The sequence below is a fragment of the Oncorhynchus mykiss genome, chromosome 9 (genome assembly GCF_013265735.2).
Source record: "Oncorhynchus mykiss isolate Arlee chromosome 9, USDA_OmykA_1.1, whole genome shotgun sequence".
Classification (NCBI taxonomy): Eukaryota; Metazoa; Chordata; class Actinopteri; order Salmoniformes; family Salmonidae; genus Oncorhynchus; species Oncorhynchus mykiss.
Genome location: NC_048573.1, coordinates 48,010,535 through 48,024,302, shown reverse-complemented (window position 1 = coordinate 48,024,302; position 13,768 = coordinate 48,010,535). Strand labels below are relative to the sequence as shown.

General features: G+C 43.7%; 1 protein-coding gene across 6 annotated transcripts in view; it reads right to left on the bottom strand.

The window, feature by feature from the left end:
• Nucleotides 1-1,112: 1,112 nt before the first annotated feature.
• LOC110532248 (solute carrier organic anion transporter family, member 4A1) overlaps nt 1,113-13,768 on the bottom strand; it is a 36,852-nt gene continuing 24,196 nt past the window's right edge. For 3 of the 6 annotated variants that reach the window (XM_036988190.1, XM_036988188.1, XM_036988187.1), the window contains exons 2-13: nt 11,552-11,622; nt 9,865-10,940; nt 8,499-8,589; nt 8,029-8,150; nt 7,797-7,908; nt 7,278-7,432; nt 6,766-7,036; nt 5,881-6,043; nt 3,619-3,797; nt 3,476-3,540; nt 3,224-3,372; nt 1,113-3,036 (exon numbers count right to left, since the gene is read on the bottom strand). In XM_036988190.1, the coding sequence (XP_036844085.1) occupies nt 2,857-3,036; nt 3,224-3,372; nt 3,476-3,540; nt 3,619-3,797; nt 5,881-6,043; nt 6,766-7,036; nt 7,278-7,432; nt 7,797-7,908; nt 8,029-8,150; nt 8,499-8,589; nt 9,865-10,693 (2,316 nt within the window). In that variant the 5' untranslated portion in view covers nt 10,694-10,940; nt 11,552-11,622 and the 3' untranslated portion in view covers nt 1,113-2,856. The remainder of the gene's footprint in view (nt 3,037-3,223; nt 3,373-3,475; nt 3,541-3,618; nt 3,798-5,880; nt 6,044-6,765; nt 7,037-7,277; nt 7,433-7,796; nt 7,909-8,028; nt 8,151-8,498; nt 8,590-9,864; nt 10,941-11,551; nt 11,623-13,768) is intronic. The other 3 variants (XM_036988191.1, XM_036988192.1, XM_036988189.1) reach the window with 1 other exon arrangement.

Below are 13,768 nucleotides of genomic sequence, written 5' to 3'. Positions count from 1 at the left end.
GTGGGACATATGTCACATGCATTTGTCATTTGTTTGGTTATGTGTACATACAGTACCAGTCAAACGTTTAGACAAACCTAATCATTCCAGGATTTATCTTTATCTTTACTATTTTCTACCATGAAGAATAGTAGTGAAGACATCAACACTATGAAAAACACACATATGGAATCAGGGAGTAAGCAAATAAGTGTTAACCAAATCAAAATATATTTTATATTTGAGATTCTTCAAAGTAGCCACCCTGCTGAAAAACAAATGATAGTCCCACTGAGTGCAAACCAGATGGGATGGCGTATTGCTGCAGAATGCTGTGGTAGCCATGCTGGTTAAGTGTGCCTTGAATTTGAAATATTCCTAGTGTTTTTTGGCACAAGCAAGTCTCTTCTTATTATTGGTGTTCTTTAGTAGTGATTTCTTTGCAGCAATTCGACCATGGCCTGATTCACAGTCTCCTCTGAGCAGTTGATGTTGAGATGTGTATGTCACTTGAACTCTGTGAAAAAATGTATTTGGACTGCAATTTCTGAGGCTGGTAACTCTTATGAACTTATCCTCTGCAGCAGAGGTCACTCCTTTCCTGTGGCGGTCCTCATGAGAGCCAGTTTCATCATAGCCCTTGATGGTTTTTGCGACAGCGCTTGAAGAAACTTTCAGTTCTTGAAATGTTCCGTATTGACTGACCTTCATGTCTTAAAGTATTGATGGACTTTCGTTTCTCTTTGCTTATTTGAGCTGTTCTTGCCATAATATGGACTTGGTCTTTTACCAAATAGAGCCATCTTCTGTATACCACCTCTACCTTGTCACAACACAAATGATTGGCTCAAAGGCGTTAAGGAAAGAAATTCCACAAATTAATTTAACAAGGCACACCTGTTAATTGAAATGCATTCCAGGTGACTACCTCATGAAGCTGGTTGAGAGAATGCCAAGAGCGTGCAAAGTTGTCATCAAGGCAAAGGGTGGCTACTTTGAAAAAGATCAAATATAACACTTTTTGGTTACTACATGATTCCGTATGTGTTATTTCATAGTTTTGATGTCTTCACTATTATTCTACAAAGTAGAAAATAGTAAAAAATAAATACAAACCATGTAAAGAGTGGCTGTGTCCAAACGTTTTACTGGTACTGTATGTGGTACATGCGAGAGAGTTTGAAGTGAGCAGACACATCCAATACTTTCAAATACTGATAAAACATCTAAACAAAACAAATGATTCCATTGTTCACCTGTTGTTTAAAAAAAAACAGGACATCTTAAGAAACATTTTAATCAAATTCTTACGTTTCCATTTCATTTACAAAAGTACCAAAACAAAATCCAAAAGTCTAATTTTACGAAGTGCTAGGGAGTGAGGAGGCATAACAATAAGACTAGGAATGTTTGTGATTACACATACTCTGTAATGGCGGTCAAGCCCCGCTCTCCCCAATTGGAGAATGGTGGAGAGCTGATCTGGAGGCATTTGGGTCCATTACAAATGAATACATTTAAAACAAAAACATGAGAAATGGAAATTACCAACAAGTTGTAAAGTGTCATTACTGTTACATTAAACAACAAAGACTATATTTTAACACTTTATTGAACAGGGTAGTTTTAGGGGAGATTGTTTGTCATGGTAAACTTCTGTGGGTCCATTTTTCAGTGTAAATCATTAACTACAGCATCTTTATACAAATATGTCTGGACAATATCAAATCATGCGGAAAACAACAAATTGAAAGACTATATGAGCAATCTGTGCTTTTAATTTCCATCATAAATAAATGATCTATATCACAAAACAGAAGAGAGATTGGGGCAATGCTACTTTGGCACACTTGTAGGTTTGGATAAGAGGCCTGTTGTTCTTGTTTTTATGGCAACTCATTCCATTAGTGCATTGTTCCTACAATTTTTTCAACCAGCATACACTGCCAGAATAACTCTCATATAATACCATTGTCTAAATTCATCAGAGCTGATTAGTTTTAAAGTGCAGCAATGTGTCTGGTTGTGAAAAAGGGTCTTGGTATTACCCCTTCATACAAAATAGTTGGTGGATAGTGGACAGGATGACATAGCATCATCATCTTCATGGCCTCTTGGGTTTTGTCTTCACTTCTGTTAAATGGCAGCCTGCTACAGGTCATTCAATGTCATACATGTGCTAAAGGCTGTCATAAATAGGTGTGTGCTCTTCCATTTGTTAAAATATATGTGTGTTATTTTTTTTTCAATAGGTATAGTTATAATAACAGTAAGTGCCTTTAAATACTATTGGTCTATAGTTTTTATATGATATGAAAATTCTGTTTCTCTTTGTATTTCAATTCTGTTTCAGTGTAGATTAAAAAAAAGATGTATCTGTGATAGGGCAAGACAACAGGGTTGTTTTACGGGTGTAAATGCCTCTTTCAACACTCATAAGGAATGCTTCATACTCATGACATGACATAAGCTATACAAACAGCCCCTATGTCCCATCCTTTAGATCCGACTGGGAAACAAAAAAATCTTCATTTAAAATTGCGATTTTGGACTGGTTTAAATCCCAAAGGCCATCAGGAGAAATCTCTTAGCTACTTCTCAGATTAACCTCTGACCCTATCTGTGACCCTAGTCTTTCATCACATCACACACACCCCAAGTTCAGTGGGCTGGCAGTGGAGGGCAGGCCGATGGGATGAACGTGGGGTCAGTAGGTGAGAAATGCCCTGGGGTGATGTGTCTATGTGTTGGGAGTGGCTATGAGACGGGCTGGCAGTGGTGGGGGAAGCAGTGGTACGCCACACACACCAACATACACGTGCGGTGAGATGTGGGGTGATACACACTGTAGTGCAGGGTGGGTGGGGTCTGAAGTCATCATAACCTGGTGTGTACATTGGCGATGATCTCTGGTGGAAGGTCCTTGATGGGGAGGTCCCCCGTCTCACCCCCGCTATCCCCCGGCCCATGGTCGGTGCTCTCACAGCTGCTCTGGGGTGACTCTGGAGGGGGCTTGTACAGAACACTGGCCAGCAGGAAGAACAGTGTGCCGAGAACCTGACAGAAAGAGGGAGGGAGGGAGGGAATGAGACATGCACTACAGTTAAAGTAGGGAGAATAGAATTCTCTCTAAGTTAAACAAACATTTGATATGGTTACGAGTATAAAGAAAATACTTGAACACAATCCTCCACCTGCAACAGGCGTAGATAACAGCCCAGACAACTTGTAGGCCTTGAGTTACCTTGTAGATGATGCCAGCGATAAGGGTGTAGCGGCTCATGGCAGAGTTCTGGTAGAGATGGCAGGAGCCCTGCTCTCCACACTGGTCCTCCCACAGCAGGCATGAGATGTCGATCACAGAGCCAAATGCTATCGGGCCTGGGATCCCACCTTCAGGAAGAACATATCACATCATATAATGCTTGTTGTTGGGAATGTCAGGCTACAAGGCCATTAATCAAATCAAATCAAATTCAGCAAGAGCATACAGTACCTAGACTTCGCACCACAATCCATTGGATCCCCAGTCCAAAGGACCTCTGGTTGTCTGGAACACACCTGGAGGGGGAGAGCAGTTTATAACAGGACTATATCACTGAGTTCTCCCTCCCTTTAGTCTGTCTGATCCGTACCCACCTGAGGGTAGCGGTGAGGGCTGGTATACTACACAGGAAGGTGAAGGAGATGATGATGAAGAGGAAGGTGAGGAAGGCTGGCATGTGGCTACAGGAGCTGGTGCATTTCCCATCCAGTGCCAGGCCCTCCTGCCCCGATGTCACATTCCCACCCACCACACAGCTGCAGCCCAAGTACACCTGCACAGGGACACACCAGACAGAGGAGACAGTCAGTCAAAGTCAACACTTACAGTTGAAGTCGGAAGTTTACAGACACTGAGGTTGGAGTCATTAAGACTCGTTTTTCAACAGCTCCACAAATGTCTAACAAACTATAGTTTTGGTAAGTTGGTTAGGACATTTACTTTGTGCATGACACAGATTATTTCACTGTATCACAATTCCAGTGGGTCAGAAGTTTACATACACTAAGTTGACTGTGCCTTTAAACAGCTTGGAAAATTCCATAAAATTATGTCATGGCTTTAGAAGCTTCTGATAGGCTAATTGACATCATTTGAGTCAATTGGAGGTGTATCTGTGGATCTATTTCAAGGCCTACCTTCAAACTCAGTGCCTCTTTACTTGAAATCATAGGAAAATCAAAAGAAATCAGCCAAGACTCAGAAAAACAATTGTAGACCTCCACAAGTCTGGTTCATCCTTGGGAGCAATTTCCAAACGCCTGAAGGTACCATGTTCATCTGTACAAACAATCGTATGCAAGTATAAACACCATGGGACCACGCAGCCATCATACCGCTCAGGAAGGAGATGCGTTCTGTCTCCTAGAGATTAACGTACTTTGGTGCGAAAAGTGCAAATCAATCCCAGAACAACAGCAAAGGACCTTGTGAAGATGCTGGAGGATACAGGTACAAAAATATCTATATCCACAGTAAAATTAGTACTATATCGACATAACCTGAAAGGCAGCTCAGCAAGGAAGAAGCCACTGCTCAAAAACCATCATAAAAAAGCCAGACTACGGTTTGAAACTGCACATGGGGACAAAGATCGTACTCTTTGGAGAAATGTCCTCTGGTCTGGTGAAACAAAAATAGAATGTTTGGTCATAATGACCATTGTTATGTTTGGAGGAAAAAAGGGGATGCTTGCAAGCCGAAGAACACCATCCCAACCGTGAAGCATGGGGGTGGCAGCATCATGTTGTGGGGGTGCTTTGCTGCAGGAGGGACTGGTGCACTTCACAAAATAGATGGCATCATGAGGTGTGAAAATTATGTGGATATATTGAAGCAACATCAAAACATCAGTCAGGAAGTTAAAGCTTGGTCGCAAATGGGTCTTCCAAATGGACAATGACCCCAAGCATACTTCCAAAGTTGTGGCAAAATGGCTTAAAGACAACAAAGTCAAGGTATTGGATTGGCCATCACAAAGCCCTGACCTCAATCCTATTTTAAAATCTGTGGGCAGAACTGAAAATTCACCAAACATATTGTGGCAAGCTTGTGGAAGGCTACCTTAAATGTTTGACCCAAGTTCAACAATTTAAAGGCAACGCTACCAAATACGAATTGAGTGTATGTAAACTTCTGACCCACTGGGAATGTGATGAAAGAAATAAAAGCTCAAATAAATAATTCTCTCTACTATTATTGTGACATTTCACATTATTAAAATAAAGTGGTGATCCTAACTGACCTAAAACAGGGAATTTTTACTATGATTAAATGTCAGGAATTGTGAAAAACAGAGTTTCAATGTATTTGGCTACGGTGTATGTAAACTTCTGACTTCAACTGTATTGTTACGGTCGTTTAGAGATAGAGACCAAGGTGCAGCGTTGTAAGCGTACATCTAACTTTATTTTGATGAACACCAACAACAACAAAAAAAATTTTAACGAACGTAACGTTCTGCAGGCTACAGAGTAACTGTACAAAAACAAGATCCCACAAACTCAGGTGGAAAACAGGCTGCCTAAGTATGATCCCCAATCAGAGACAACGATAGACAGCTGCCTCTGATTGGGAACCATACCCGGCCAACAAAGAAATAGAACACATAGATTTGCCCACCCAAGTCACACCCTGACCTAACCAAATAGAGAATAAAAAAGGCTCTCTAAGGTCAGGGCGTGACATGTATACTGGCTATCATTCATCTTCATTAACTAATGTATCTAATGTATTTAATGTATCTTCATTCATTCATCTTCATCTAACACAGACCTGTTACACAGACCCTGCCCATCGGTTTTTACAATTTGAGTTCTAACCAAAGTGAGATCTTTGCTGAAGGTTTGGTTCATTACCCGTCTGCCTGTTGAGATCTCTGTGTGGTTGATTGTGCTGCATCCTGCATGGCATGGAGAGTAATACATCACACCGTCGGCTCCACAGACCGGGTTATAGAGCTCTCGTAAACAGTGGCAATCTGCATTACACCCCACCGTCAGGTTGCCCCCCAACAAAGAGCTGAGAGAGGGAGAGAGAAAGAGTTGAAAGGTTATTTTCTATGACCTCCATGATTAATATGTGTTGCTCTGTATGCAGTAGTATTTATTCTACTGTGTTATTAATGTTAATTAGCCTGCAAACCAGTCTGTTTAGCTAACGCTTCACTCCTTAAACTCTGTGTCATTCCAAAACTATTCGGCGGTATGTAACCTAAACAGACTTGTACCATGGCTAACTGTTGATCGTTTCGTGGAATGGAACTGGCATAGGACAATAAGGAGCTGGTCTAGTTGTTGACTAGCTAAATATATTCATTTCATTGAAGGGTCTGAATGTCTTGTCTTTCACATTGTGCAGAGACATGCAGCTGACAAACTAAAAGTTTTAGACTGTAAAATACTTGTCAAACAGCATACCCTCCTCTCCTCCCCCGGTGGGTTGTACAATCCCTCTGCTTCCTCTCTGTTTATTAGTATTCCACAGCCAGAGGGCATCAACTAATGTGTAATCAACTCAGTGTTAATGTGTGCTGCTTTAATGTTGTGTCATTTGTGTTGTTTACTGTGGGCTACTCTGTGTGCTTTTTTTTGTTTCTTAAGATTTTCACAATTCAATTGAGCTCGTCCTGATTTTCACCTAAATATCCTGACCATATGATAATGTAACATTACAGAAATAATGTCATATATTATAAAGGACACCGATGGTCTGTCTGTTCATTGCGCCTAGTCTGGGTTTACCTGTTGCGGAGGTTGTTGGCTTGCTCATAGTACTGTTCATTGTACTTCTTGTTGTACTGATGGCCCGGTGGCAGGTTGCTGCGGTAGGGAGCGGTCACCCCGGCCATAGGGACATTGGGACAGTGGATGAGGAAGATGAATATGGCCAGGAGACTGACGAGGGCACACACCATGCAGAAACGGATGATGCCACGGCAACGTAAGTTCAGCTTCTTCACGATGTAGCCGCCCAGGAAGGTGCCACCTCCGCCCGCGGGCACCACCATGTAGCCTGGTGGGGTTAAAGGGAAGGTTAATACCCATGTGTATGTGAGGGACGAGGATGGATGAGGATGGAAGAGGATGGAAGCACAACTAGCTAAATGGTAATAGTGTGACTAAAAGAAGAGTGGTAGATGAGGAAGGGCCCTAATATAGTGGAGGGGGTAGGTGGTGTTTCAAATATACAATGTGCTATAAGTGCATGTTTGTGTATGGGGTAATGTTAGTTGTCTGGTTCAGTAGTCTCTCACCGAACCATGTGGCTGCCTCAGATGCACTCAAGCTGAACTGAGACTCCAGGAACTTTGGGCCAAAGGTGGACATGCCAGCGATGAGGGTGGCCTCCGTGGCCCCCGCCAGACACAGGAAGAGGAAGGGAGGGTTCTTCAGCAGGAGCAACACTGACCTGGAAAGAGAGAGAGCGAGTGAGAGAGAGCGCAAGAGAGTTCTCTTTAGTAAGACCTTATCTTCTTAATTAAAGGTCCATCCCTGACCCTGGAAAAGATAGGCACAGTGAAAATAAATACTTTACTACCATGTTATACGATGTAATCACTGCCCTGTTTCCTCTCAGTAATCCCCTGTTGCCATGGAGAACCAGCTGGCTTTCTGAGCTCAAGTGGGGTACAGGACACATAATAAACACTGTAGCTATGCATGGAGGGATTACACTATCGTATGTATGTCGTATATCTGTGTGAGAGTTATGAAGTAAGAGTGTAGGGCTTTCTGGTGGTCCCTCTAGTGTCCTAGAGTATATGGTCACCTACCTAGGCATGTCCTTAACTGACTTCCCAAACTGAGGATCTGATGCACTGGCCTGACTGCCATCTTTCAGCTGGTGAGCCTCAGATACCCGCATGGCCACATACTTCTGAGAGCCTAGAGAGAGAAGGGGGGAAATAGAGATATTCATGTTGATGGCAAAGATTGGGGTAGTTGCTGATCTGATTGTTTAGTGCTCTGTGGTGCTGGTGAAGTAACACTAAATTGGTAAGTAACCTGGTAGTTGGCGTGGGTAGCCCAGGATGGGCAGGGCGATGACCAGCGCTGCTGCCCCTCCTGCAAGGAAGCCAATCCACCAGGCCCCCACCCACAGAGGGTTCTCTGGAGTCAGCTCCGTTCTACACACAGGGAAGGGGCACGGAAGGAGGAATGAAGAAGATGAGAAAGAGACAAAAGAGGGAGAAAGAGTGTGCTAGGGGCAATAATTAAGTTCAGAGCTTTTTTTGGGGGGGGGGGGGGGGGATTTGAGCAAAGGTTACACTACAAATGGCCACTAGATGGCACTATTCTTTATCTGTAGAAAGATTTTGCTCTGCTGCCATCTCCAATTTTAAGGTGAACCATTTTTATACAGTCTATGGGTCTAACTGATCTAGAAACGGTAAGTACAGCTACCTTAAGTGGCTAACTCCCTGAGGTTAGTCCAGGTGTATGGTAGGTGGAGACAGAACAACTGAGGTACTCACGTCATGTGAACCTCTGTGTAGATGTTGAGAAAGTGTCCTCCTAGAAGGTACCCTGCTGCTGGGCCCACGATGGCTGCTGTATAGAAGATTCCTGAGGAAACAGAGACCAGAGGAGAGCTGCGTGCATCAGTTAGGGACTTCCTACTTCCTTTCAATGAAGTAAAAATACCTAAACGTTCCTGCTTTGATGGTTTGGTTTTCATCTGTGTTGTTTAAATGTGATAGATAAGCTCGCAGAAACAGAGCGCGTTCACTGAATCCTCGCTGGGGTCCGCAAGGTGGAGATTGTCTTCGATTGCCTCTGTTGCCTTTGAAATTAGGAGAGCGGGGAGAGTCACAATTCAAGGGCATATTATTCATGTCTTTGGTGAAACTGCTGAATGGAAAGATGGGAAGTCTAAGGGAACCTGAAAAGGTCAAAATTGTAGGCCTCATTCTGGGTGTGACATTGATCCTGCTTGATGGTAGGTCAATAGGGAACGTCAGATGTGGCGGGGGTTTCTGTGGCTTGTCTGCTGAACCTCAGGTGGAGACATAACGTCGCACACATCCAATTTCAACAATTTTCAACTACAATCGAGCTCAATCAACAGGGATGTAACAGTCTGTTATTGTTTTAGAGTTAAATACTGCCTTTCCGAGCCATTAGATATAACCCTAACTTTCACATCTAAGACCTCTTTTTTACTGAGTCTTTCTCTAATATGTGAATTCTCGAAGGTCTAATCTATTCACCAATTACATCAGCGAAGCAGGATCTGCTCTCATCCTGACTAGTTTTCTGTCATTATAACTTGTCTGACAAGTCTCACAGCATCCTGGTTACTGCTTCTGTGCAGCGTGGGTCATTCTGTGGACACACCTAATGGAGAAGTGACCACAGGGTTATAGATCACACAGGATATCAGTCATCACAGCAGCCACAGATACTGGCAGCACACTTCAAGAGTCGCATGAAGCAAGTCTAGACCCCTCAAACTCAACCCCACTGCATTTTTTCATTGTTCCCCTATAGTCAGGGACTGATTTAGACCTGTGACACCAGGTGGGTGCAATTAATTATCAGGTTGAACAGAAAACCAGCAGGCTACAGACATCATAGGGTAAGAGTTGAGTACCCCTGGTTTAGACCATAAGCAAATCAAGTAAGTCATCTACAGTTCACAGTTCCTTTGATAGTACATTTAGTGTTTTTAGTTACGTTAAAATCAAATATTGTAACATTATTAAACACAATTAAAGCTATTCTCTGATGGATGACAAATATGTGCACCAGATAAAATCTGAAAAGTACACTTGAGAAAATACACGTTCCAAAAAAGATTAGATAGAACAATGGTCCTACAGTCAGTGCTTAGTGACTCACCAATGTACACTGGAGCATAGCTGGACTTGACATTCTCATCCAGGTAGGTGACCCCCAGAGTGTACAGGGGAGTGGCTCCCACCCCGTGCAGGAACTGGCCCAGCATGAAGACAAAGCGGTAGCTGGACAGGCCCCCACCCTCGCTATCATGGCAAGGGCTGGTACGGTTCCCTGTGCACACCCCTGTCCGCTCAGGAATGCTGACATGGTATGGGGGAGTGGTGAAGTGAGGCAGGGCGAACACCAGAGAACCTAGCGCCATGACTAGCACCCCCCAGCCCAGCCAACGAGGCTTGTGCCCCGTCCCACCAAAGTAACTGACGAAGGCCAGGCACACACAGGCAGCGATGTCGTAGGAGCTGGCGATGAGCCCGGCCTGGTAGCTACGCAGGTCAAAGCGCCTCTCTATGGAGGTCACCACAGTGTTGATGAAGCCGTTGATGATCATGCCCTGGAGGAAGGAAGCCACACAGAGGAAGAAGAGCACCCAGCGAGGGGTGTTGAAGGTCTGGATGGATCGGGGCGTCAGGGCCCCCCAGCCACACAGCCCTTCTGAGTCCGTGGAGATTAATTTGAGGCCTAGGGGGGTCTCTGCGGGCACCTCAACCCCGTAAAGCTGTCCAGGCAGAGGGGCAGAAGCCCTGGTGAGGATGAGGTGGCAAGCAGGGCCTTCTCCAGCAGGGCTGCCGGGGCCTGAGCCCACTGGGCTATCCTCGTGAGAGTTCAAGGGGCTGGGTGTATCCAGGGATGGGTCCATGGTGCCATTCTGGAGGTCCAGGAGCTCCTGCTTGGAGCTGAAGGAGGTGTCGGCATTAAGTAGGATGGGCATGGCTCCAGGGAGAGGCTCTCTGAGAGGGAGAGAGGGGCCTGGGAGACAGGGTAGTATTTTGGGGGAGGGAGAGACTGCTAAAAGATAAGGATGCTGTTCTCCTGTAGGCTACTGTCTGTACCCAGTATGTGCCTATGCCATGGAGCTGTCAAAGTCTCTGCATGTGGAAAGCACAGCTCTGCAGGAGGGCCACTATACCGGGGAATGGACAGGATGTGCCATTCTGGAGCCTCTGGGAAACTTCATCCTAAAGAGAAGAGAGAACAGGACATATTTTGAAAATATAAAAATGTTGGGATAAAAAAAATCATAATTCTAATATAGCACATTAATTTAAGCCAATTCCTTTGTCTAGTGCCTGCTGACAGGGGACATCTGTCTCTGGTTGGGTTTAGCCAGTTCTCATGGTTTAGCCAGGTCTCTATTATCCTCGTGTGATGGTGCCCAGGGCATTGGAGCGGTCCATAGGACCAGAACAAAACACTAACGGAATAAGCTCTACATGGTAGCTTTAGCACAACTATCACTGCTTTCTCTTATCTGTCCAGACCCACAGGTTTCCCCCAAAAAACACAGCCCAGTGGGCTAAAATTGGTTGAATCAACGCTTTTTTTCCACGTCATATCAACACATTTTTGTATGTGTTGCCATTGAATCATCATAGAAAACTGATTGAATTTGCCAAAAGTCTTCAACATATGAGTAATGGCGCTGCATTGGATAGCATTCGTTGTACAGGCTACTGACCAATTCTGCTATTTTTAGTGTTTTTTCTGCGCTGATATTAATTTCTTTGGTACATAATGTTTCCACTATGACCGAAAAGAGCTTCTGGACATCAAAACAGTGATCACTAACCTCGATTTGGATGAAGAATTCTACTTCAACGAGTCGGAGGAGCAGGACATACTGCTCACCCTGGAAAGGCCCTAATCCCAGAAACACAGAAAATGAAACAATTGCATAAGAGAGGCCAACTTACGGGCACCCTGACGAAACTACATCGGTGAGTACATAAACCGCCTCTACCCTACATTCTATTGGCGAATGCATAATCACTGGACAACAAACTGGACGAGAATCGTTCAGGACTATCCTATCAACGGGACAGTAGTGGAACAAGGGCATGGATAATATACATCAAGCTATTTTATCTATTCATCGGCAGGACAGAAAGGCAATGTCAGGTAAGCTCAAGGGAGGAGGTGTGTGTCTCTATGTTATTCCAATGGAATTGAGGAGTTTACCACATCAGTCACCGGCTTCATTAATAAGCACAACAATGACTTTGTCCCAATAGTGACCTTACGTACATATCCCAACCAGAAGCAATGGATCACAGGAAAAATCCTCACTGAACTAAAGGCTAGAGCTTCTGCTTTCAAGGAGCGCCACGCTAATCGAGACACTGATAAGAAATTCCGCGATGCCCTCCGACGTATCATCAAACAGGCAAAGCAGGACTAAGATCGAATACAGGACTAATCCTACTACACCGGCTCTGATGCTTGTCGGATCTGGCAGAGCTTGCTATCACAGATTACAAAGGGAAGAAAAAAATAACGGTAATATCTTAAGTTTCACTGAGATGTCCTTGAATAACGACACAGATAATATAGAGCTGGGTGGTGAAGTCTGGTAAGACGAGGGGCGGGTCTGTGTCTATTTGTCAATAACTGCTGGTGCGCAATGTCAAAGATCTCTTACCCCACCTTACCTCGCCTCCACTTCTCATTCCCCACACCGAGTAAACAACTTAAAATGGATGGTAAGGCAGAGAGAAGTACTGAAATGTATGCCTAACTCTGTGAAGGGCTGTGTGTGTGTCCATGGTTCAGACAGCTGACCACAGCCACAATAGGTTTCTGCATCAACAGACCTATGCTTACATTACACTGTTAAACAATGCAAAACACTAAAATATGAAACAGAAACACACTGCCCTTATACCCTAGGCATAGGAGTGATTGACATTAAGCACAGTGTTGCCAATTTAGCAACTTTGTTTCTGTATTTAGCGAGTTTTCAGGCCTGTCAAGTTTTGTTTAAAAAAAAAAAAACGACATCCGCCTACTTTTCAGGCTGCCTTGGTTTTACCACCAATGGTTTTAATAGGATTTAGCAACTTTTCCCATCAATTCTGGCCTAAATGAGAGTGGGAGAAGCTGTCTGTGCAACAGATGTCACTGCAATTACCATTTAACCTGTTAGGTATAGTTTGTTTGTAACAGCACTCACTACTTGTAGCTGTATAGTCTGTTAATTTGTGTGGCTGGTCTTGGCTAGCTTAATGTTCCGGTCGGTAGGTAGCTTGCACTCACTCACGTGGCTGCTAGTGCTGTTATGAAAAAAATTCTATGTAGTGAAAACGCTCTGGAGCAGACAATGTTGAAATGCAATCTTTAGACATGTTGTACTTTTCTTAAATGTAGTTTTGTAATTTACTAAAACAAGCACACAGCAAGAACATTTTGTTTGAAAAAGATGAAGTTTTTGCTGTGAGCCAATGGGGTAACCTAGATAACCACAGGTTGTTTTCCTCACAGGTGGGCGGGGCCGCGACATTCTATCTAATACCAACGCGAACTATGAGCTTACTAGCTATTATTCACCGGGTGGTTTGGAATTCCCATTGTTACGTCCTATCCTGCCCATGATATGCTTAAGTGACAATGCCCAAAAAGCTAGTGTTCTAAGGATATATTGGCACGGGTCGTCTCAGGCCCGGAAAACCATGCAAATATTAACCCCAAACACCGGCTTAGAGGGTATTAACACTTTTATACAATGGGTTACCGACATATTGAAATAATGATTGACATATTTTCATTAAAAACTTTATTTTGATTAATTTATTCATACTTTTTCATCCTTCCAAGATATAGTCCTGATACAAATCTAGGGTTGCAACCCGTTCATCTATCAGTCTGGTTGCCAGATTTGCGACCCAGTCATTTAGTATTTTTGTTCTATATCTATGGACGCGACCGAGTCGTTCGTTCTAAATGTTCCATTGCCATACTGGCTGGCAACGTTCTTATCCCTTGCTTGCCAGCTAGCCAACTAACTTACAGT